The sequence below is a fragment of the Lissotriton helveticus genome, chromosome 1_1 (assembly GCF_964261635.1).
Source record: "Lissotriton helveticus chromosome 1_1, aLisHel1.1, whole genome shotgun sequence".
Taxonomy (NCBI): Eukaryota; Metazoa; Chordata; class Amphibia; order Caudata; family Salamandridae; genus Lissotriton; species Lissotriton helveticus.
Window position 1 is genome coordinate 1396774279 of NC_136057.1, and position 26441 is coordinate 1396800719.

At 39.9% G+C, this 26441-nt stretch overlaps 1 protein-coding gene across 1 annotated transcript in view; it reads right to left on the reverse strand.

Moving 5' to 3' along the window:
- The window catches only part of EPOR (erythropoietin receptor), a 163132-nt gene that overhangs the window by 67432 nt on the left and 69259 nt on the right, over positions 1–26441 (reverse strand). The window contains exon 4 of the mRNA XM_078684180.1: positions 4351–4493. Within this exon, the coding sequence (XP_078540306.1) occupies positions 4351–4493 (143 nt within the window). The remainder of the gene's footprint in view (positions 1–4350; positions 4494–26441) is intronic.

Consider the following 26441-nt stretch of genomic DNA (forward strand, 5'->3'; position numbering starts at 1 on the left):
CCTCCTAACACCTGCATAAAACTATGTACAAGGGACATTCCTTCCGCCATCCTAGTCCGACATGACACAGCAAGGTATATCCCGAGAGGGTACAGCTTTGGGTATATATACACCATATCTTTCTGAGGTAGTCAGAGGAGAAAAGGACTTACATGCTGACACACTGACGCAAGACGCTGAGGCTCCTGCAAGCAGACACTCCAGCTCGCAGTGATCTGACATCCCTCACGGGGTGTCCATCGCAAGACCAAGACGGGGTCCCACAGTCTCTCACTTCAGGTAAATGGGATTGACTTTATCCTTGAGATATTATTGGCTTTTACACCTACATATATTGTAGGTACACTTCAGTACATCTAGTTAGGGTCACATCGTAGGAGTACGCATTTTATTGTCATGCATTTTATATACTAGCCTGTATTCATTGTTTTAGCACAATGGTAGAAATCTACCATCCTTTTACTCTGTTAGTGCCTAGAGTTATTTATATCTGTTACTGTCTAGTGGTTGTTTCAGCACAACTATTTTACACTAGAATGACAATGGTTCAATAAATGCTTAGTGAAAAACATCCCCACCGTTTATTCTGTGTATCTCTCGGAGACAAAGTGAGCACGAGTGACTGAGCGACAAGTAACACTGTTTCCATGACCCTGAGGGATCAGGGTTGTCATGTTCGATAGTTGCCAAGAACTATTCTCTCCTTGGTAAGAGGGGTTTCTAGTGGCACTGTGAGCTAGATGGTTTACAGGCTAGCATACTCAGTAGGTGTGTCTAGAATCAGTCCGGACACCAGTCCTACCGTGCCTGTTGTCTAAACGTGCAGAATCTTTATAGGTTATAGGAACTATACGACACAGCCAAGCCAGGTCTTCACTGGACCGCTTAACAGGCATCCTGGGACCGGTTTCGGGGTAACACCGTCATCAGCCAGGCTAGCTTCAATCTAGTCGCAAAGTGAGCAAGGGACCCGCGTGTGGGCATACCCTGCCAGCTTAACAAAACAAACACAATGAGATGATGAGTAGAGCGCTGACATTTTTTAGACACTCACCCCTAGTCACAGATCAGGGTTGAATTCATCATTGTTCTTTGGCTCACTTTGCCACTCCAGTTCAGACACAGCCATATGCAAATCAGTTTTGACCCTGTTCCTTATGGGACCAGTCCAGCCTGAACTGCCAAGCCAGGTCTTCACTGGACCAGAAACAAGCATCCTGGGACCGTTTTCGGGGTAACACCCCTCATCAGCCAGGCTAGCTTGAATCCAGTGGCAAAGTGAGCAAGGGACCCTTGTCTTGGCATACCCTGCCAACTTAGGTTGAACAAAGCAAACACAAAGAGATGATGGATGGAGCGCTGAAACTTTTCAGACACTCACCCCCAGTCACAGATCTGGGTTGAATCCATCATCGTTCTATAGCTCACTTCGCCACCCCAGTTCGGACCCATTGCTATGTTTATAAACCTCAAATTAAGTGTAGAGATTTTGGGACACAGGCCGGTGTACCTTGCTGTGTAAAAAACATAAAAAGTTCAAGTATGAGGGATTCCAGATATTTTGCTTATAAAATCTGTTTGTTGAATTAATGGCTGAAATTCCTTCAAAGGTTTTTGCTACGAACTCATCTGAGACCAATGATGCTATCTATCCTATTTTCCAGGGAAGAGAAAAAATCAAAAAGGCTCTACAATGAAAAAAATCAGCAACATATCTACAAAAGTGTGACTATCGAACAAACATCAAAGCAGGTGAGGAAACTGCGTTTTGCCCCAGCAGCGGACTTAGAAGTCGTCCAAGCAGATTTGAAAGAAGGTGATTCAATATTGGTACCTTAATTTTTTAAACCCTATTGTTCCATCTGAGGAGGACAACCAAGAGAAGGTTTCTCCTTAAAGGAGAATGGCCGATTTGAACCCTACAAGCTCAGCTAGCTGCTCACCTTTTTCTAGTACCCTTTATCCTCATGCAAAGGTGTTTCCATTATACCAAGAAAAGAAACCTCTAATTGTTGTCCTGTGCACAAAATTGCTAAAACTGCAAATATTTGAGAGATTCCTGGTATGCTAGATTTTATTAATCTGTTTGACAACCTGGTGTTGCCAATGAATAGATCATTTCTTTTGAAAAGTCTGTATGATATTGAAGCATTAAAGGTGGTCAGTACTAACGATATACAGTTAGTACAAATATTAGACCCAGCTCTAGATGTAAGATCTAAAGTCACATTTATTTAAAACAAATTGTTGTTCAAATAATTATACAAACGTTTGACTATTTCCTCAGCCAAGGCATAGCTGTTGTACCTTATTCTTCTCGAAAACAGATCACAAATGGCAAGCAGCCTAATCATAAAGGACATGGGTACCATGAAGGGTCAGAAAAGAGGGATTTCCAGATAATGTTCAATGGGGACAGGTAGAAAATATGGTAGTTTAAAGTGTGTAAGGGGAGGAAGGCAAGTTTCCATTTTCGATTAGAGTAATGTTAGGAGTAAGATGAGCGATGAGGACTCCAGACATTGGGATTGGCTTGCGGGCGCCTTTAATGATAATAGCCATCTGAGGATTCTACCAAAACCACTGAAGTTAACACAGGGTTGAGAGTGATCTCCTGGAACATGGCTGTTCTCTCTTGTGATACTAAAACGTTAGTTCTGGTGTGTGACTATGACGCTGATATTATTTGTATCCAGGAAACATTGCCGAGCAGTATCTTTCAAGCTAAAAACTATTTTGTGCTAAGTTGTCCAGCAGTACCCTCAAAAAGGGGTCATGCAAGTGGGAGGATTACAATTTTATTGTCTAATATTTTTGACTGGCCTTATAGCCTTCACTACCATTCTTCTAACGTAGCAAAATGATTAAAGATTTGTAAGAAATGTTGGTAAAAAGCAGGATGACCTCTCTTTCCTTTTAGTGAATAAATACATTTCTCCTGGCTCCGCCCTTTTGCATCTGGTTAAATCAGTGTTCTCTTTTATATTAGAGACTGGTGAATTGGAAAATTGCAAAAACATTGCTGTGGTAGGAGATTTGAACGTAAAAGTGTCTAGCGATGTATTCAGAGTTTTTGCACATTCTGAAAGAGAGGAGGCGCTTAATATCCCCTCAGCGATGCTACCAGATAAATAAAAAAAATGACTCCTGTGACACTATACTTTTAGAGCAATTAAGAAAGAAAAGTCCCTAATTGTAACTTGAAGGCTTGATAATGATATCCCAACAAAATGGATTCATACATCGATTAGAAGTTCTTCCATTATAGACTATTATAAAACACATGTGCAAAGCATTTCCTAAATGCAAATTGGGCATTTGGGAAATGCAATTACCATTGACTTCAAGTCGATGGTAACCACGTGCAAAATAAAAAAATGCATTGAAAATGCATTATTTTTTGTGACATGAAGCGCACATATGTGCACTAGGAAATCACAGTTTAGGAAATGCAAACTATTTCCTATTTCGCCCATAGGCTGGAATACAATGGCATTTCCTATTTGCGATTCCCTAATAGGAATCGCTATTAGGGAATCGCAAATTTTGTGCATATGCTTTTGCATTTCTTAAATAGTGGTTCCTACAGAGTCGCAATTTAATAAATGCAAAAGGGAACCTTAGTACATCTGGCCCTTCATGTGCTGCGTAAAGTTTGACAGGAAAAGGGAATGGTCTGTTTATTACAGACACTTTTTTTATGCTTTAAGGATGTTTCAAATTAAAAAGGATACATTAGAAGAGATGTCAATGCTGCAGTTGAAAAGTCTACTAAAAGAACACATGGTTAGCATTAGTGCAATCCTTGAGGCTGCTGCCTGCCCAGAAAAGGAAAAATAAAATGTGTCTTTTCCTACACGTTGAAAAGACACCAGCCTTTTCTGACATGGAATGTTGAACATAAAACTTGTTGGTTATTTCTCCTAATAAGAATGAATATTTTACCCTTTAAATAAGTAATTGGGGATTGGTAAAAACTCCCAATCATAAAAAATAACCTGTGATCTATGCAAAAATGGTATTCAAGACTTAATCTACGTCATTTTCATATACTCTAGATTGCTTGTCTTTCGTTGTAATTTTTTTAAGCCTCTTTTTAGAAATGTTATTGCTTGCTGAGTAGAAAAAGCACAACAACTGATCTTCTTTACAGTAAATTAAATTAATTGATTGAAATTCTTTAAGAGGTTTATCAATTTATATTAAATTGCATTAATTGTCTGTATTATGTTATGTGGACCTCATACGAGTCCCAAAAAAATAAATAAACTTGAAATTGACAATACGCTGCTGTCTGTCCAATGGCCAGTCTCTGCCCCTATGCTCCCCAGGGATCCGTGTATGTCTTACCTTCTGGACATCGGAGTTTGAGATGTTTACTTCATACACAATGATGAACGGCATGTTTTTGAAGTAAGGTGGGCGCCACCGGATCACCAGCTGCCTCTTCCGATTCATCTGCACGGACACATTAGATGGAGCATCTAAAAGTACTGGAGATGGAAAGGGAAAAAATCCATGTGAGACACGGATGGCCACTAATTCTGTCTGAGTCCTGGTGAAGACTGAAAGGGAATTTACTCTGATTTATGTAATAACTCGGATGGGAAGAAATCTCTATTTTGTCCATCTGGAGAAGGGGTATCCAACTTTTTCTGTATGGAGAGTTACTTCTGATAGAGCTACTTCTAATGACTGAAAATCATTGTGAGCCACTGAAGGCCAAGCCACTCACGCAATGTTACCAGAGACCCCCACGCCCAGCTTCACTGACTTTAAGCCTAATGCCCATAGAGCCAGGTACTGCGATTTGGACAAAATACTTTGACTATGGCACTATGACTGAGCTGCCATTTGTGTCAGTGAGAGTGTGATCTTTCAGAAGGTATGAACATGTGTGCACATAAATGTGATATATGTTTATAGGTGATTAGTTGTATGTACTTGTGGCACACAACATACCTTGTGCCATATGTGGTACCGTTACATGTATAACAAAAACGTACAACCATTTTTTAAACTGGGAGAAATTTAAACTGGAGTCATATGTGCTGCAAAAATGTTCATAATATGGAACTTTTTTCTGCACTGTAAATTTCTCTCACGTACAAAAATGACTGTATTTTTCAATTATAAATATGACATCTTGTCTACCAGCCACTGGGAGCAAGATGCCTGCTGAGTGTAAAGGCGACACTATGAAATGGTAGAAAATTAAATTGAATGGTTAACTTTATGTTTATTTGTATTCCATAAAATCATCATTTAAATTGTCTCCTATTTCAGAGTGTCTTATTTAGAAACCGTAGGCATCTTGTACCCAGTGGCCTGTAGACCGTGTGCCGTATTGATAACAGCCATTTATTGAAATGGGAGGATTTTCTCTGACTGCCCTCTGCTTATTTAAAAATGAACTCAGGGCTGTGAGCTATACTGCAGGTGTCTACAAGCTACTGGTACCTCAGGCTCAACCAGCTAGAGACACCCGATCTAGGGACTAGGAAGGGCATTAATACTGACCTAAATCTAGGCTAAAAGCCAGAGGAGCAATTCCAGAAGTGGCTCTGTATGAGGAGACTAGCAGGACCTGAAACTAAGTGCAGAACTGCAGGGATATTTTTCTTGACTTGAGGAGACATGAGGTATATTTCTTAGTCTGATCAGTGTGACATACCTAATATATTTATTAATTCTTGTTAAACCTCATATTTTTCATTTATGTGTTTCCTGGCTAACTCTCAGGTTTGTTGAGCAGTCAAAGTTTAACATATGGGAGATAGTGTAAAGGTTGAACCCACCCATTGCACAAAGAATAACTTTTACTGCATATCAAAAGGTTATTCTGTGAAAAAAGTTACTATAACAATACAATTTTTCGTGTATACACTTGGGGGCCCATTAGGATCTCGGGCGGATCGCTACCACCCGCATGGCTGTGGCGATCTGCCCGAGATCCGTCCCCGCCCGCCACTCATTTCCCCCTGCCATATTATTATGGCGGGGGAACCGTGGCAGACGGAAAGACCGTCTGCCGCTTTTCCGCCCGGTCAACAAGTTGACCGGGTGTAAAAGAGTTTAATATGGTGGCGGTGTCTGTCAGACACCGCCAGCCATATTATCATGGGGCGGAAACATGCATTTCTGTGGCGGCATTTCCGCCACGGAAAGGCATGCCGTAATTGCTTGCGGGGGCCCTTTTCAGTCCCCCAGGGACTCTGAGGGGTGGGGGTTGCACATGGGGTTTCCTATGGTACCTTCCTGCAGTTCCATGCACTACATGGCAGGCACCGCGCGGTGCCTGCCATGTTGTGCATGGAAGTGCACAACATGCCTTCCTGGCATTGTGGCCGGCGGTGCTGAGTGCACCGCCTGCCACAATGACAGGAATGCAGGATGCACCCGCCACTGTGCCGGGCGCATCCTAATGGCCCCGATAGGACCCCCGCTCTTATGGCAGGCGGTCCCAATTACCGATAGGATGGCGGGCGGACAAAGCCATCCTAATGACCCCCTTAGACTTCTTTAAGAATTATGAACAGGTGTAAATGGATTCTGGTTGTATGTCAAAATAACATTTACAAAAATGTTGTGTGACATAATGTGAACAATTTACCATTTACAAAAATATTGTTTCGTTCAGTGTAGATTTTCTATTATTAACTCCATTGTGGCAATACATTTGTAATCAATATTTAGGACATAATATTTATGTCAGAGCATATTCTGAATATTGAGAATATTGAGTAAAAAATATCGAGTTGCACAAATATCGAGTAATAAATATCGTGGTTAGGAAATATCGACAGCAAGATTATCGTGGTCAAGAATATCGCCTTAAGGTATATTATATCGATTTTAAAAACACTGAAGGGTTTAATATTGTTTGCAAAAATATAGTTGTTAAAAATATCGGTTTTTAATTTATGTTATGTATTTTAGTATATATTTTATATGTATGTGATGTATTTTTTTGTATAAGAATTGTTTGTATTTTTAGTATATGTGTTACTTTTTTTGTAGTTATTAAAAACATGTATTTGAATTTTGAGGTTTTAGTTCCGTACTGGGTTCTGGGTTTATAGGGGAATAGGGTGGGAAGTAATTTAATTATATTCAATTAATTGATTATTTTTTATTTATTAATATTTGTTTAGTTGAGATTTTATAGTTTTAAATGTGTAAAGTAATGTATTATTAATTATTAATATGTGGTTGTTAATTAATGTTAATTAATTAATTGGTAATTAATTATGGTAATTGTATAGTAGTAGTAGTAATTTACTTTCTTTGGTTATAATAACCATCAAAGTTTTTAACAAGACAAACAAAATATTAAAATAGGAATAACATTACACAGAAATAAATCGTGTTATTGCCCAATGCACCATCAGTCGAGCTAAAGACTATAGACACCCCCTGCACAAGAGGAATATAACTAATTTCAAGTACCACTTCCAATACAAAAATGTGGTAATTGTGTAATTAATTTTAGGTATGTGTTGTGGTGTTTAATGTGTAAAAGGTGGGAAGTAATTTATTTTAATTTATGAATTATTAATTGGTTTTTAATTAATTCTAATTAATTAATTGGTAATTAATTATGGTAATTGTGTAATTAAATTTAGGTCTGTGTTGTAGGGTTTATAGGTGTAAAGGATAAGAAATAATTGATTTTTATTTGATGAGTTAATAATTGGTTGTTAATTAATTTTAACTAATTAATTGGTAATTAACTGGTATTTGTGTAATTAAATTTAGGTGTGTGTTTTGGGGTTTATAGGGGTAAAGAGTGTTACATCGATTATATTTTCTTATTTATTTTTTTAAAATTGTTTTTAATTACATTAATAAAAATGTTATTAAGGTAATTGTGTAATTAATTTTAGGTGTGTATTGTGTTTATAGGTGTAAAGGATGGGAAGTAATTTGTGTTTAAATAATTAAGATATAATTGTTAATTAATGTTAATTATTTGATATTTATTTTGAGTCATTGTTTTTTTTTTGTGTTTTGTTTTTACTTTTAAAGGGGTAAAGGGTGGGTATTAAATACATTTTAATTACTTTAATATTAGTTGTTAATAGTAATAGTTTTCAATTTAAAAATTGGTTTTAATTGTGTTTTATTATTTCATAGTTTAATTTAAGTGTGTGTTGTGGATATTATAGAGTTAACGTTTGTTTAGGCAATTAATGTTTCTTAGGTTTTTAATCAAAATATTATTTAATTGATTATTAATTATCTTAACTATGGAAGTACATTTTATTGTGAAGTGTTTTGTTTTTTGGTGTGGTGTTATAGGGTAGGAAATACAATAAATACATTTATGTATTAATAAAGTAAATATTTTCTAGTTTATTTTTTATGTATTTATTATTTTATTTTATATAATATTTATAAGGTTTTGTTATATATATATAATTAATATTATAATATGTTTTCTTTTCATATATTTAATATATTTAATTTTTCATTTTAAAATATTGTTTTTCATTTTTGGATTTTCTTTCATTTTTAATATATAGATATATATATATATATATATATATATATATATATATATATATATATATATATATATATTAACTGAGTGCGAATAGGAATTTTCGTTTCTCAGCTAACCAACACTTTCTCTAATGTTACACTCACTGGAGTGGGAAAAATAATTTTTACCTCTTCGCTATCCAGCACTTCCCCTACTGTTGCACTCACTGGATTGGAAATATTAATTTTTCCCCTCCACTATCCAACACTTTCCCTACTGTGGGAATAGTTTTTTTTACCCCTTTGCAATCCAACACTTTCCCTGCTGTTGCACTGATTGTATTATGAAATCTAAGTTTAAATATTTTTTTATAGTTTAATGTTTTAGTTTGTTATAGATTTTGTTTTTTTAAATATTTTATATCATTAATGTATATTTGTATTTTTTATATTATTTTAAACTTTTAACATAAATTAAAAATAACAGTTTATTAATTGTTTTAAAGTAAATATATATATATATAGACAGACGGTTTACCTTTCGCACACAGTTTGACGCTATAGAGAAGAAAGGATCTGCCCTACTACATGCATTTAGTATCTTATCAAAACAGTTAAAAGGCCCCCTGTTCACTCCCCTTTTAACAGTTATTAAAACTAAACTAATTCCTACAATAGCCTATGGTAGCGTGTTACATTGCGGAAGGAGTGCTCCACTCTTAGATAAAATCCAAATAAGAGTGTATAAACGCATATTTAGAGTACCTTGTGATGCCCCTCCCGCGCAGGTACGGCTCGAATTTGGCTTGCAGTTACAAACATTGCACAAAAATTATGAGACAGTCAAATTTTGGTACGGCATCTGGTTGAACTGTGAAACCGATATCAACTCTGCAATATGGGAAGCCATCCAAAACAACCCTAATTCCAAGTATGCGAAGTACCTAAAATCTTCCCTTGATATCACAGAGCTGGCATCATTGTGGAATAGGAAGATACCTTTATCCTCATTCAAGAAGATAACAAAAAAGGCAGCCAACATGCATTCCCTGAACGTTGATAAGACAACCCTGAGACATCGATCACATGTATGGATGGTATTACGTTCTTACAAAAAGCTCGCCCCCTCACCCTATTCGAGCTTGCCTTTCCATCGGACTACAAACACAAATACCTAAACTTACGTATGGGAAAATTACCCACAAATGCGGACCAACCAGGCTGGTGATCATTAGGCTCAAAGGGGTGCAACTTATGTGGTGCCGCTGTGCAAGATATAATCCACCGGATTTGCATTTGTCCGGCAATGGACAGTGAACGCCAATGCTTATTAAAGGCAAAATTTAACGAAAAAGGAATTCGTACATGCCAGTCAGCGATCCTACAAATGCTGGACTCAGTGGACCCTCAATTTATTTGTAGAGTAATCAAGTATGTTAATAATTTTGAAAACAAAAGAACAGACCACACAAATTAGAATTCTTGGAATTTTTTAACCAGTATCTTTTATCAGTTTTGAGCTAGTACAAAAATCATTTGGACTCACATAATCGCCAATGTTCTTTCTCTTTATCTGCAGTGTCTTAACTTGAATACTTGAAGCAGTTTTTCTTTTTTTTATCTTTTAACAAGTGCATATTTCTTTTTTTTAACTAATATAGTATGTAACATTGTAATGGTTTTTATTAACTATACAAAGAATTTCATTTCTATATATATGTATCAATTATTGTGTTGTGTGTTTCATTGTTTTACAAAGTGTTTTTCTTATATTTTAATAAAATGTATATTCAAGTTATTTTATTTTGTTGAAATTATATTTAATATTTAGTATATCTTATATTTATATAAAAGTTGATATTTTATACATCTATATTTTTTACATCGATATTTTTAGTCGCTATGTTTATTCTAACCTGTTTAAGTATAGGAGTCTATATTTTTGTTGTCTATATTTTTTACTCAATATTTTTACATCGATATTGTTTACATCAATGTTGTGTCAGTGAACCCTGACAGTGATATTCAGGTACTGCACCCGGTTCCTATGTAGTATTTGTAACACATATTTCACTAGCAGCTATATGTCTTCCATGCTCATGCCATATCTTTTCACTCTTGTCTTTCACTACAGGTAATCATACAGGCATGGACAACTCCCTCACCACAGTTCCATACATTCCATTCCTAAGTAATGAAGCATCTTCGCATACACATCACTCAGCTACCAGAAGCACCCCGGTCACACTTTGAACTCGGGTGTACAAAGTTTTGTGAATCATCTGATTTTTACCCTTCATCAAGCTAGCAAAGTTTCCTGGTTTCTCTTTGCTTGAGCAAAGTTTTTTTTCACATTGCAAGATACTTTTCACTGCATAGTGAGATCATTTTCACTCCGGTCGACCCCAGCCAAAAATGTAAAATCAGTTTTTGAGAATTTACTTCTCGCTAATCTTTTATATGCACAATGGCAAACATTTGCAGATTTTTTCTGTAAGATTACCTTTTCTGAGGTTTTCTGTTTGCAATGGCATTATGTACAAAAATAATCTTAATGTCCCAGTTACGAGTAAGATGGAACAGCATACACTGAGAAGATACCCCCTTGCCTGATCATGACTGGTCTGCTGTTCCCACACAAATTTTCTGGGTGCAGGACCATCGTTGTTGAATTAACAGGTCAGAAGATTTGGGAGCATAAATCTGCACGGAACGGCGAATTTCATGCATAATTTGACCGGTCAAAAATCATGGGTCTAAGTGATTGGGGCTGTGATCAAAAATCCGGCATGCACATCTCTTTCCCTAAAACCCTAATTGTTCACATCTTATTGTCTTTAATACGACATTAAACCCTAGAGCCATCTTGTTTTTGTTTTTTCAGGAACTTTATGCTCGGGCAAAAAGATCTTTGAAAAGGCCATACCTGAAGCCAAAGTGAAATCAGAAGTCCCACTTTTTTTACAAGACCAGTTTTTTGTCACATCTCTGTGGAAAGGAGATGTTGCATACAGCAATTGATAAAGCCATCCCAGAATAACATCTGTTAGCGCCAGTTTGTCTTAAAGTGAAAAAAGACTCTCAGGTGAATATTTTTATTTCAGAAATCAAGGAAAAGAAGCGATTAGATAGTCTGTAGTTAAACAAAATGCGTTTCATTGATAAATTGCTCTCTGGGTGGAGCGGTGGACAATATGTTCAGAGAGGGTGCAAGGCTTTCTGCAGAGAGGTGTGGCAAGGATAATTCCCCTAATAGTTGATGGCTCCTCTATTGAGGGTGGCAAAGGTCAGACATATGGTGCTTCAATGAGGATGGTGGGAAGATTTGCACTAGAGGGTGAGATGATGGGATGGACCCAGGACCACCTCGCCTTCAGGAGGCAACTCAAGACCTGGCTGTTCGAGCAGTAGCGGACCCCCTCCCCCAAGCGCCTTGAGACCCTCCGGGTGAGTAGCGCGCTATACAAGTGTTCTGATTGATTGATTGATTGGTTGGGGGAGGCAGGGGAATGCAGATTATAAGGGAATGTAATTTTACTAAACAAATGGAAGTGAAAGAAATAATGTATAAATGTGATATGTATTCAAGAAATGTGTATTTTGCGGATAGGACTTTACTAAACAGTCTTGAATACCAATTGCTGGTATGCACAACACAACAAGTGGTGTTGGGACAATAATTCTCCAGAATAGATGCAACATAGTTAAAAAGGGCGCAGATTCTAAAGGAAGATATGTACTAGCACAACACATATAAGGGTCATATCATTTTATTATATATGTTCAGTTTAAGGTCCAAATATAGAAAACCCTGAAGTGTATGAACTTTTGGCAACTAAGTTAATGCAGTAGTCTACACCATTAATAATATGTGGTGCTATTAACTGCAGCCTAGACAGAGGTGATAAAATGGCTCAGGTATATCAGAGAAAGTCTAGAGTTAGGCATTCTATAAAAATATTTATGGGAGTATAGATATCCATGCAGACTGTTGAATTACATTACACTCTACTGATCACAGCTACACATTTTATTCATATTCTCATAGAAAATATACCCATAATCTTCATGTTTTAGAACTGAACTTGTGTAACGTACAAAAAGTAGTACTTGTTAGAGAACACCTTTTAGACACAGACTATATTACGTTTATAGAACATTGCATACCAAATTGTTTGGCAGTGAATATAGGGTCTGCGGATTCAGATATAGTATGAGATGCTTTCAAGGTGGGCTACACTGAGCTATATGGTCAGGAGGCAAAAGCCACCTTAAGACCAGATCAGGAAATCTTATGAAATATTAGCTGACATAGAAACAAAGAATTGATAGCCATTACTAATAAAGATCCTAATTAACAAAAAGGACATATATATATATATATATATATATTTATATATACATATATATATATATATATATATATATATATATATATATATATATATATATATATATATATATATATATATATATATATATATCCAACGGAAAGTTACTCCTTCTGGATCCCTACGACCCGAGGAAGGTGGCGTGCACTCCGGCGGAGTTGCTCCGGTTATTTTAATTGTCACCAAACATCCAAAGATAAAGCGCGCTCTCAGGACAAAAGAGGAGTATGCCAATATCTGAAAAGTGCTGTTTATTCACAACGCGTTTCACCAAACAAATGGCTTGATCATTTGGATGTTTGGTGACAATATATATATATATATATATATATATATTTATTACATACTAATGGACACCAGTAGGTAGTTATAGTTAGGACCGTGTTTCCATAGGAAAAGCATTTTTTGACTTGCATATAACTTTGATGCCGGTTGACGAATGTTCACAAAATTTTCCCCAAAAATGTCAGGTTGGGTATTGTTGCGCGTGGAAAGTTTCGAAGTAATCTGTGAAGTGGGGTGTGAGTAAAAGGGGGGGTACAAAAAAGTCACTTTTCCCAGGGTAATTCCCTTGGGACCTTTAGTCGAAGCGCTGGACGGAATTTCACCAAATTTGGCAGAAAGGAAAATCTGGTTACGGTTATTTGGTGTGAATCGGTTCAGTAGTTGTTGGGAAATTAAAGAAAATAAATGTAGTGATATTTGTGGCCACGAATATTTCACGATTAATCACGAGTGCATGTGCCAAGAGAAATGCCATGATTGGCTGATCACAACATGTGGAGAGAGTTGTGGCTGCCATTTTCTGTAATGGGAGACGGTCACCGGGGGCTAAAATTGAAAGCTGAAAGAGGTGTAACGGGTCGGGGTAGAGTTACCCTGTCCCCATGTTTCAGATATAGGGGAGTTAATGAGACAAGCTATGTACCTAAAATCGTTTTTTTTCCCACACGCGATATTCGCATAGTCGCTGCGACTGTCTGCAAGGCCCCCATGTAACCTTGCGGTGAATTCGCGAATATCAGCTAAAAAATGTCTGTGATTTATTCAAACCCTAATGCATTCACTCACAAACACACTGAGATTTGTGAATCTACTAACAAACCCACTCAGACATGGACACACCCACTCAAAGATTCAGGGGTTGATTACAATTGTCCGCCCGCCATCGCATTGCATTGGCAAAAAGGACCGCCCTCCATAGATGCGGCGGTCCCGCTACACAAATTAGGATGCGCCCGCCACACTGGCGGGCGCATCCCGTATTTTTACATTACATTGCGGTGGGTGGTGCAGCAAGCAGCACCCGCTGCAATGTAAAAATACATGTTATGTATTTGAATGTACAACGTGACAGGCACCGTGCGGTGCCTGCCACCTTGTGCATGCAAATGCAGAGGGGTACTATAGGTACCCCCCATGTGTTTCCCTCCACCCCTGGGGGCTTGCAACGGGCCCCCGAATGCATTTTCCTCCTGTCTTTTTGCAGCGGGATCTCCGCCAAAAAAGACAGGCATCATAATGCCCACGGCGGTGCCTACACGGCACTGCTGACATTGCCCCATTGTACTGTGTCCCGCAAGGTGGGTGGAAAAGGACCGCCTTGCTGGACCACAAGAACGGTCTTTCCGTCCGCCGCAGTACCATTCCCATTCCCACCGCCATCCTAATTTGGCGGCGGGAATATTCAGGTTGATGGCGGGCGGATCGGCACCGCCGAGCCGGCGGTGCCTGCCATCTTAATCGGCCCCTTAGACGCCCAGTCACGGACCTAGTCACAGACTCATGTACCTACTCACACACCCACTCAGAGAATTATGCATCCACTCACGGATCCACTCAGAGACTAACGCACCCAGTCACAGAGTCACTCAGCAACTGATGCACCCACTCACAGACTCACTCAGAGACTCATGCACTCACTCACAGACCCACTCAGAAACCCATGCACTCACTGACCCACTCATAGACTCTTGCACCCAGTCACAGACTCACTGAGACACTTATGTACCCACTCACAAACCCACTTAAACACTCATGCACCCACTCAAAGACCCGCTCAGAGGCTCACGCACCCACTCTCAGACCCACTCAGAGACTCACATACCCACTTACAAACCCACTGAGACACTCATACAGCCATTCACAATTCCACTCATATTGTCTTGCACCCACTCAACTACCCACTCAGAAACTGACGTATTCACGCAGAAACCCACTGAGAGACTTATGCCCCCACATACACACACATTTAGACACTCACAAAACTACTCACAGAATCATTGCAACTTTCATAAAGTAAAACTGAGAGTTATAAATCTAAAATTTGGTGTTCTGCATTTAATTCATGCTTCTACATTGCAAATCCCCGATGGATTGGTGACGGCCAAATCAAAAAAATGTATTCTAATATTTTTTTTTTATATATTACTTCAGACACCTCACCAGCACACAAACCACCTCACAGGCAATACTCTTTCAACTTGTACACTCTTCTTCAATAAACAAGCAAGTGGGATTCTGTTATACCCTTAATACAGGTATCTACTGAAACACCCACTCAGACACCCACTCACAGACCCACTCAAACTCATGCATCCAGTGACATGCCCACGCAGAGACTCATGCACTCACTCACATGCCCATTCAGACATTTACGCACTCACATGCCCACTCGGACACTCATCCACCCACTCACAGGCTCATTTAGAGACTCATGCACTTAATCACATACCCAGTAAAACACCTATGCACCCACTGACATACCCACTGAGAGACTCATGCACCCACTGACATACCCGTTCAGAAACTTACACACCCACTGACAGACCCACTCCAACACTAATGCGCACACTGACATACCAACTCAGAATCTCAAGCACCGACTCAGACATTCATGCACCCAGTCATATACTCACACGGAGACTCATGCACCCAGACAAACACCCAATCAGAGAGTCATACACCCACTCACAGACCCACTCAGACACTCATGTGCCTACTCACAGACCCACTCAGACACATACACCCACTCAGAGACCCACTCAGACACTGATGCACCCACTTAAAGCCCCACTCATACTCTTTCACAACCACTTACAAACCCACTCAGACACTCATGCCCCTACTGAAACACTTATGCCCTCACTCACATACTCACTGTCAAACATTAGTGGTTACAGTTAAAAAATCTAATTTAAGAAACCTTTGATATTCACTTAAAAACTAAAGGTTACAAGGACGTTATAGTTAGGAAATATAATTTTTTTTACATCTTAATAATTCACTGAAAAAACAAAAGTTACAGGGACATTATAGTTAGGCTCACATTTTACTCGTACAAAGCCATTACAGTTCAGCATTTATAGTTACCTGAGCTAACTATAACTTACGCTTGACTCATGACATGGTCAGTGACATCACTGATGACACCTCAAATAACTTCACTGACTACATCATCCGCAGAACCACTCACATGCACACTCACTCACCCACACACCCACTCACATCCCATTCACAGACCCATATAATTACTCACACACCCACTTACTCTTGCATAGAGCCATTCACACACCCATTCATTCACTCATACAGCCACTCACTTACCCATACAAGCACTCACACATCTACTTACACACTCATAGAACCACTCACACAACCACACACTCATCCATACACCTACTGATACCTTCGCTTAATCTTCTGTACAGCCACTGATTGAAACATTCACACACCCAGTCATACAGACATACAGACACTCACGCACCCACTCATGCACCCAAACAACCATTTACACAGCCACTCACTCACCCATACAGCTACTTACACACCCGCTCACTTACCCATAAAGGTATTCACACAGCCACTCACTTACCCATACAGATCTCACACATGGACTCACTCACCTAAAAGGTCACTACCCATACAGTTACTCACACAGCCACTCACTCACCCATACAGATCTCACATAAGGACTCACTCACCTAAACAGTCACTAAGACAAGCACATACTTACTCATACAGCCTGTCACACTTGATTACTCACCCATACTACCTCTCACACACCCACTTTCCCTTACACCACTCAGGCACTCACTCATTCCCCACTCACTCACCCATATAGCTACTCACACACCCATTTATATACCCTTAGAGCCACTCAGACAACCACACACTCATCCATACAGCTACTCATACTCTCACATATTCTCCCAGACAGCCACTGATAGAGCCACTCGCTCACACATACACCAGCTCACCAAAACAGGCATTCACACACCCAGTCATACACCCAGTCATACAGACACTCACACACCCACTCATATACCCAAATAACTATTTATACAGCCACTCACTCACCCATACAGCTACTCGAGCACCCATTCACAAAGACACTCACTCACTCATACAGATGCTCACACACCCACTCACCTATACAGATACTAACACATGTACTCACTTACCTAAACAATCACTGAGATAAACACAAACTCACCCATACAGCTTGTCATACTCTATTACTCATCCATACATCCTATTACACTCTGTTACTCATCCATACAGCCTCTCTCACACTCACTAACTCACTCACTCACCCATACACCACTCATGCACTCACTCACCCATACAACCACTCACACTCCCACTCACTTTCAGTTTCCCACATACCTAATCACCCAGCCATAGACCACTGACACACCCACTCACCCACACAGCTACTCACACAGTCACTCACTCACCCAAACAGTCACTCCCTCAATCATAAAGTCACTCCCTCGCTCATACATGCACCAGCACACCCACTCACTCACCTATACAGCTACTCACAGACCCACTTATTCACCCAGTCACACATTCATTCACTCACACATACAGCCACATACACATACACACAAACACCCAGGTAATCTATGTTTAAAAATGAAATCACTCAGTAGTAGACAACTAATCTAATTTAAAAATTGTATGGTACCTCCGTATACATGTTTAACACTCATAAACGATTAGAAAACACTAACACTCACTGGAGGAGGTCATCAGTGATGTCACTGACCATGTCATGAGTGATGTAATATGTGAGTTTATAAGCAGTGCATTGCAGGGGCATAAGTTATAGTTAGCTCAGGTAATAATAACTGTTGAATTTCTATGGTCTTGTACGAGTGAAATGGGCGCCTAACTATAATGTTTCTTACAGTGAATATCTACGTTTTTTAAATTATATTTACTAACTATAACGTCCCTGCCTGAAACATTTGTTTTTTTAAGTGAATATATATATATTTACATATATGTATATCCGCATACACACACATATGCACATACACACACACACACACATATATATATGTATATATATATATATATATATAAGAGGCGCAACTAGAGCCATATTTCGGGGGGGCTACTAAAAATGTTGGGGGGGCTAATTCTTCCAGGGATAGTCAGAGTAGAGATGGAGGGGCTCTCAGAAGAGTGAAAAAACAACAATTAAATTAAATGGTCTTTTAAAGACCTGTGAAGTACTCGGGTGCGTCTGTGTGTGTGCCTGGGAAACTATCTCAGCACGGGCTGCCACACACGATGGGGGGCTAAAGCCCTTTCAGTCCAATGGGCGTTGCGCGCCTGATATATATATATATATATATATATATATATATATATATATATATATATATATATATATATATATATATATGTATATACAATACTCCGCAGTTTTGCCCCGCTCCGGGATGACCAGCCAGGGCACACCAAAAAACTCACGGACACGGACCACAGAAGTCTTTTTTTCAGTTTATTTCCAGTGCGGACATGTCAAAGACGTTTCGGCTCCACGAGCCTTGTTCACCTGACAATGTTTAATGTGCGGGTGCAACCTTTTAAAGTGCCAGTAACATTGGTAAGATGTCACGTGTTAAAAAAATGTGTATATGTGTAACAAGGACATAGAAGACATACTATCAAACAGAACTCGCATTTGTCCTTAAGTTTGGCATTTCATTACAATATGCTAGTAGAATACCACTTTATAAGAGTAAAATACTTAAATGAGGGTTCGCATAGCATGGTATATACAATTAGAGTCACTAACTTATTATCATTTAATTAATATATGGACCAAGGTCACCAATACCAGACATTCACTCCTATACAAAGCTTGTTTTTAAAGTTAGATATTGTGTATTCTCAGATTTGACTTATTATACTAGTAAAATCGATGAACTCCCAGATATCAACCTGGTTACCCTGTCACCAAATAATCCATTCTTTCTTAGTCATGAGTCAAAATCGGATTAATCACAGTATAGCAAAATTTACAATAAAGTGCAAATGCATAAATCAGTAAAAAAGGGTCATGTTGATGTACCCAATTACTCGTGCAAATTACGCAAAAAATGTGCAAACAAGCAGATTGAATGTGCAAATACCGCAAATATGTGCAAAACTGTAGCTTCTCGCTATTATGTGAAGTCCGATAAGTACATGAGCTAGATACCAATTTGCAAGTAATTCGGGAAAGAAAAAGTTTTTTCGGGTAGCAAGTTATTAGGCCATACAACCCCATTGTGTCCAGGGATATTCGGAGAGAAAAGGAGGAAATTGAGTAGGAGTTCTACCTCCTGTGATCCTATAATACCATGCCTGCCCTCAACACCAACTTTGCGAGCTGTTTCAAAGGAGTCCTTGTTGTGTACCAGACGTGCAAGTACATTACGATAGTGTTGTTGGGCTGACTTGGTTCAAGAACCCAGCACAGTCCAAAATTAAAAACACCAAACATGTGACAAAAAACAACTACCTTAAACTAACAGCAAACAGCACATCCCATAATAAATGAACCTTATCAATTTTCAAATACATTTTTTCAAACACTAAAGTTTAGCAGTCTTTTTTACAGTATTTTTTGCAGAATGTGGTCCCCAGCCGGATGACCAATCATAACTTTAGGGTAGACACGTGTACAGGTCCTCCGTGATATTAAGGCCAAAAGGTGACTTGGTATTGAGCAGCAGAATGTATTTGGTCTCCAATCTTCTCAATTTGGAATCTCTGTCTCCCCCTCTTCTGCTGTATGGAATGGAGTCAATTACCCAATATTTAAGGCCACTATTGTTACTGTGGTGGCATTCTCTAAAATGCCGGGCCACCGGGTAGGTGTTATCCCCATGGGTGATTGCACGAAGGTGCTGTAGAACACGTAAGTGGACAGCATTCTTCGTGCTGCCAACATACCTAAGTTGACAAGGGCACTCCAAAATATATACAGCATACTCGGTCTTGCATGTTAATACCTGAGATATGCTGTGTGCCTTATCAGTGAAACCATCATTATAGGTTCGGGTGTTCTGACCATGGATGCAGGCCTTACAAATCCTACATTTGTAAAAACCCTTATTCTCTTGGCACCACGTCGATTTCGCAAAGGGTTCTGGGTTAGTGACTACCAAGTGATCACGTAATGAGGGTGCTCTGCTGAAGGTAAGGGAGACCTGATTGGGGAGATCTTTGCCAATGATGGTATCATGTGTGACCAAAGGCCAATGTTTATTAAGTATCTTACGTATCTGTTGGTGTTGTCTGTTGTACCCAGTGATAACTCGGAAACAATTTCCCACCCCTGGTGCATATGCTGGTAACTTTGCAGTCTTTCTGCTGTTAACTCGGGTGAGAAGATCATCACGAGATGGTATCATGGACTTATCTTTAGCTTTTTGTAGCGCCTGGTTCGAATAGCCACGCTCCAAAAATCGCACAATACATTGGTCTTGTGCAGTTTTTAGGTCCATGGGGTTACTACAGATGCGTTTCAATCGCAGCATCTCCCCATATGGGATACTGAATATCAGGTGAGAAGGGTGTGCACTCGCTGCGTGCAGTATACTGTTGCCCGCAGTTGATTTACGGAAGAGCCTAGACTCTAGATGGTTTTCTCTAATATAGAGTTCGGTGTCGAGAAAGGTAACACTTTCCTGACTGAGGGTAGCCGTAAATTTGAGGTTAAGCTCATTATTGTTAATTTCCTCTATGAAATTTAGTGCCCCTTCCTTGCTGCCACGCCATATCACTAAGAGGTCGTCGATATAACGAAACCACGCAACCAAATTATTGCGGATATTATGGCGAAATTCGTGGCCAAGGACCAGTTCCTCCCAAGCTCCCATGTGGAGACACGCAAAACTTGGAGAGAAACTGGCCCCCATAGCCACGCCCTGTAACTGGCGGTACAATTGGTGATTGAAGAGAAATACATTATTATTTAGAACAAATCTCAACATGTCAAGCAACATTGCATTATGGTCAGACAATTCAGGTCCTCTTCTAGAGAGGTAAAAGTCAACAGCTCTGATGCCATCCTCATGCATAATGCTAGTATAAAGAGAGGATACATCTAAGGCGATTAGCCAATCGCCTGTGACCCAATCAACATCCTTGATTTTGAGCAAAAAATCACCAGTGTCTTGAACGTAGGATCCCAGCTGTTGTACGTAACCCTGCAAGAAATGGTCAATAAAAACAGAAGTATGTTCCAATAGGCCACCCCTGCCAGAAATGATGGGCCTGCCAGGTGGATGGACCGGGTCCTTGTGAATCTTAGGGATAAAGTACAACACTGGAGTCACAGGATTGTCAATTTTAAGATATTTGTATTCAGACTCAGACAGTAATTTAAGTGACTTCCACCTGGATAGCTTGCGGTGGTAATCCAATTTCATGGTTGTTACTGAATTGATCTGTATACGCTCGTAACAAGAACGATCATTCAGTTGGGCATATGCTTCTTTGTCATATTCACCTTTGGTCATTAAAACAACGTTGCCTCCTTTGTCGCTATTCCTAACAATGAGATCTTTTTCCTTCGTTAGTTTGGTGGTAAGTGCAATGTATTGTTGCAACCTGCTGTCAAATTTTCTTTTTTTGGTTTTTCCTATGCGTGTTTGTAATTCCTTCAGATCAGCTACCACATTCTCATGGAAAATATCCAGATTGTCTCTAGGCAAGATTGGGCAAAAGACAGATGCGGGTTTGAACTCTGTACTGGATGTATATGTATATGTATATATATGTATATATATCACCATCACCATGTCATGAGTGATGTAATATGTGAAGTCATCAGTAGTGCATTGCGGGCGTGCGAGTTATAGTTAGCTGAACTAACCTTAACGGTGGAATTTCAATGGTTTTGTACGAGTAAAATGTTCAGCTAACTATAACGTACCTAAAACCTATGTTTTTTTCAGTGAATTTCTAAGGTTTTTTAAATGCTAATTCCTAACTATAACATGCATGAAACCGATGGTTTTTGCAGTGAATATCAAAGGTTTTTTAAATGCTAATTTGTAACTATAACGTGCCTGAAACCTATGTTTTTTTCAGTGAATTTCAAAGGTTTTTTAAATGCTAATTCCTAACTATAACGCCCCTGAAACCTATGGTTTTTTCAGTGAATATATATATTTATATATATATACACACACACACACACACACACTGTATACAACTACGGAAGACAAACTATCAGTGGGTCATTTACGGAAAGCAGTCAATTCAAATGCTAAGCATGCAGATTTTCATCCTTTGCATGCATGCAATGGAAGGCACCGCCTGTACAATATCATGAAGTTCGGAAACTAAGGTGGTCTGTTGTAATGCTAGAAGCAAATACTGATGTATGAAAGTATCCATTTAGATTCACTTTGTTCAAGGATGCTAGGTCTTACCAAACAGTACAATGGCTGACAAATTGAGTTTGTGAAAATATTTGGTTGTTTTAGAAGTGTATTAGATACCTCTTAGCACCTAAAATGAGAAGGGGTGGAGCAAAAGAACACAAAATGGCCTAATCAATGGACATTTTTCTTCCAACTTCTAATTTAGTCTCACTAACTTGGCTGCCTCTGTCCAAAAGCAGACAGATTTGCCCATATGGCTGCAACTTTGGGCGAATTTCAACCAGACTTCACCAAAGCTAGGCAATAGGTCTCGCATTTGCGAAAGTGTAAGCTATTGGCAATGTTAATGACAATGCCTTTTTTATCTGTTTTGAAAACCAACATGAAAATAAATGGCATTATCATTCACAATGCCAATAGCTCAAACTCTTGCAAGTGCGAGACCTATTGCATTGGGTGAAGTATACTCTTTACTTGCATTCAAAATTGCTTTCAATAGGCACTCTTAGTTCTTGAAAGCCAGAAAGAGAAAGTAAATGTATTTAAGTACCATTCCCACCAACAATTTGAAAATATTCAGATTCGATTAAAAAAACAAATAAAAACCCAACCCTCAACTGGTTCTAGGAACATGCGACTGAGCACAGGTCATCGCTGGAGTCAATGCCCTGTCACCAAGGCCCTCTACACCCTGCTAATGATGTTAGGGTGCAGGGTGCGAATGTAATCTCTGAGGAATGGGGGCTCTCAGATCGGCCCTCCTATTGTACCCCTCTCCTCCGCCCTGTCCACACCCACCCCCTCCGGACAGGCTGCCAGGCAGGGACAGGTGCTGGGGGTCCGCGCAGGAGCTGCAACAGAGTTCGCAGTCAGACCAGGCAGCTGCTGCTGGACCGAGTAGGGGCGGCTCCCTAGACTTGGACACCCCGCTTCTTCCCAAGGTAGGACATGCGTACCCCGATCCAGCCCTATAGATGGTGTGTGTGGTGCGAAGCCCTATAGAGGCTGTGTGCGCTGCAGGGACCCCGATCTCCTTGTGTGCTATCCCAATACGCCGTGTGCGCTACGAAGACCAGTAGAGGCTGCGTGCGCCACCAGGCACCCTTTTCATCCGCTAGAGCTGCGCACCCCGGTCCGCGCGTGTTCCTTCCCTACAGGAGCTGTTCACCCGAACCCCAGTGCAGGCGCAGGCTGCTGAACCTCCAGTCACCAGATCTCTAAATGTACCGTCCCTACAGGAGCCTTGCAACCCAACCCCTATATAGGCTGCGTGAGCTACCCGGCACCCGAACACTGAGTGATCCCACATGGCGCTCGTACCCCGATCTACTAGTGTGCAAGCCCTATAGATGGTGTGTGTGCGGTTCGAAGTACTGTAGCGATGGTATGAGCTGCAGGGAGTACGATCTCAGAGTCTGCCAGCCCTGTAGATGGTGTGTGTGGTACGAAGCCCTATAGAGGCTGTGTGCGTTGCAGGGACCCCGATCTCCTTGTTTGCTATACCAATATGCGTTGTGCGCTACGAAGCCCTGTAGAGGCTGCGTGTGCCACCAGGCAGCCTTATCATCTGCTAGAGCTGCGCACCCCGGTCCCCGCGTGTTCCTTCCTTACAGGAGCTGTTCGCCCGAACCCCAGTGCAGGCTGCTGAACCTCCAGGCACCAGATCTCTAAATGTACCGCCCCTACAGGAGCCTTGAACCCCACCCCCTATATAGGTTGCGTGAGCTACCCGGCACCCGAACACCGAGTGATCCCACAGGAGCTGTGAAACCCGAAGCGCTGTACAGGCTGCGCGAGTCCGCATTCCCCCGTCTCCATGTGTGTTATCCCCAAAGCAGCGGTGCCCCGCGAACCCTGCCCAACTTGTAGACCCTTCCCTGCACCCCGATTCTCTCCTGTACCAACCCAAGCAGTAGATGTGCGCCCTGATCTCAAAGCGCCCTGACTGCCAGGCAGATGTCACACAGTACAAACCTTACCTCTTCTGAACCGTCCTGGAGGGAAGGAAACCCGTGCAGTGGAAGGGAGAGGAATGGAGTGTTGGGCTTCATGAGAAAAGTGGAGCGTGAAAGAAAGGCCCGGGGGTGGTGGTCCCCGGGGCTGGGGGGTCGCTTTGGATATATATATATATATATTCACATAAAAACCACCGGTGGCACATAAGTTATAGTTAGCAAAACCTTATATAGGTTTGGTATACAAACCCAAATTAAGCTCCACAAACATTAGAAAATCTACAGTTATAATTATCTCCTAATTTTATGACATATGCACCACTTATGCACTTATTTCTACCTTATTTGGGACAAGCACACCTCAAACTACACATCCATAACAAATTCATAACTTGAACTATCTGTTGAAATTATCATTTATGCACCGCTTTAATATTACTGTATGTCATACTTATAACTCACATTTATACTCATGCACCGCCTTTCAATTAATATCACTTGTACACTTCTGTTCACAGTCTTGTTACCTCAATTGCCACACTACATTAACTATAACCAGAAATTTGTAAAGGGGTGCAAAGAAAAAAGGAGGGTCCCAAAACAGGTGTTGGTACCAATGCATTTTCCATAGACTTTGTACTGACAGATAGCATGAAATTGGCAGGACGGATTCAAGTGAATTTGCCAAAAATATACATATTAGTGTGCTGACGATCTTTTTGGGTACTACAGGTAGGTAGGGTAAGTATTTTTTAACTTATAAGCTATTTTAACTTAGTGATATCTGTTATCGCTGTAATTTTGCATTATTTTGCAAAAACACTGCAGTACCTAGCAATGACAATTCATTATGTAATTGGCTAATGACTGCTTTTACAAAAGTTAAAGGCAACCATGTTGTTTTAAAGGCCACTTTCCCTGTGTGCTCGGTTAGAGGCTTAGATATAGGTAAGTATTTGGTTTTATCATTTTCCCCTACCTATTACCACTTAATTCAAGTGGTAATAGGTAGGAAAAATTAGATATAGTTTCTATGTATTTAAAAAAAAGATCACAGAGTACCATGGTACAACCAAAGAGGTACTGCAGTACTTACAAAAGGTAAACATATATATACAAGTAAAACAATTTTTTAAAACACCGAAGCACACTATATTTCCCAAAATATATTTTTTCTGTTTTACGTACTATATTCTTTTTGCAAAAGTGTACAGAGTACCATGAAAATACCGCAAAAGTACCGCACAACTTAAAACAAAAGGTTGATTTATTCCCAAAAATTTTACTTCCTAGGTACTAGCACGGTACTTTAATATATATAGAAAAATAAAAATGTATTTCCCCATCTATTAACACTTTAAAAAGTTGTACTAGGTGGGCAATACAAATAAACTCTACTCCTTACCTATAATTAAGGCCTTAACCCAGAACATTGGTAAAGTGTATTAGAAAAACATAGGCCTGTCTTTTTAATTTGTAAAGGCGGTCATTAACCAATTATAGATTGTCTTTTCATCGACATGTACCGTGGTATACCGCAAAATTGCGACAGTATACCTTTTCTTGGTAAATCTGTCAAAACACAAGGCAGTGCAAATTGCTGTCTTGCGTTAATCTGCACACCATATTGTACATTCCTGACTAATTTAATCTACATCCATATGCCACTCAACTCTACGCCGCTCCAGTCTACTACACTCCACTGTATGCCACTACCGTGAACACTACTCCCGTTTATGCTATTCCACTCTACGCCACTCTATTCTATGCTATTACAATGTATATCACTCCACTCTACGCGACTCCACACTATGCTATTCCATTGTATGGCACTCCGAGCACGCTACTTCACTCTACCCTACTGCCGTTTATGCCACTCAACTCTATGCTACTCCTTTGTATGCTATTCCACTCTACTCCACTCCACTCTCCAC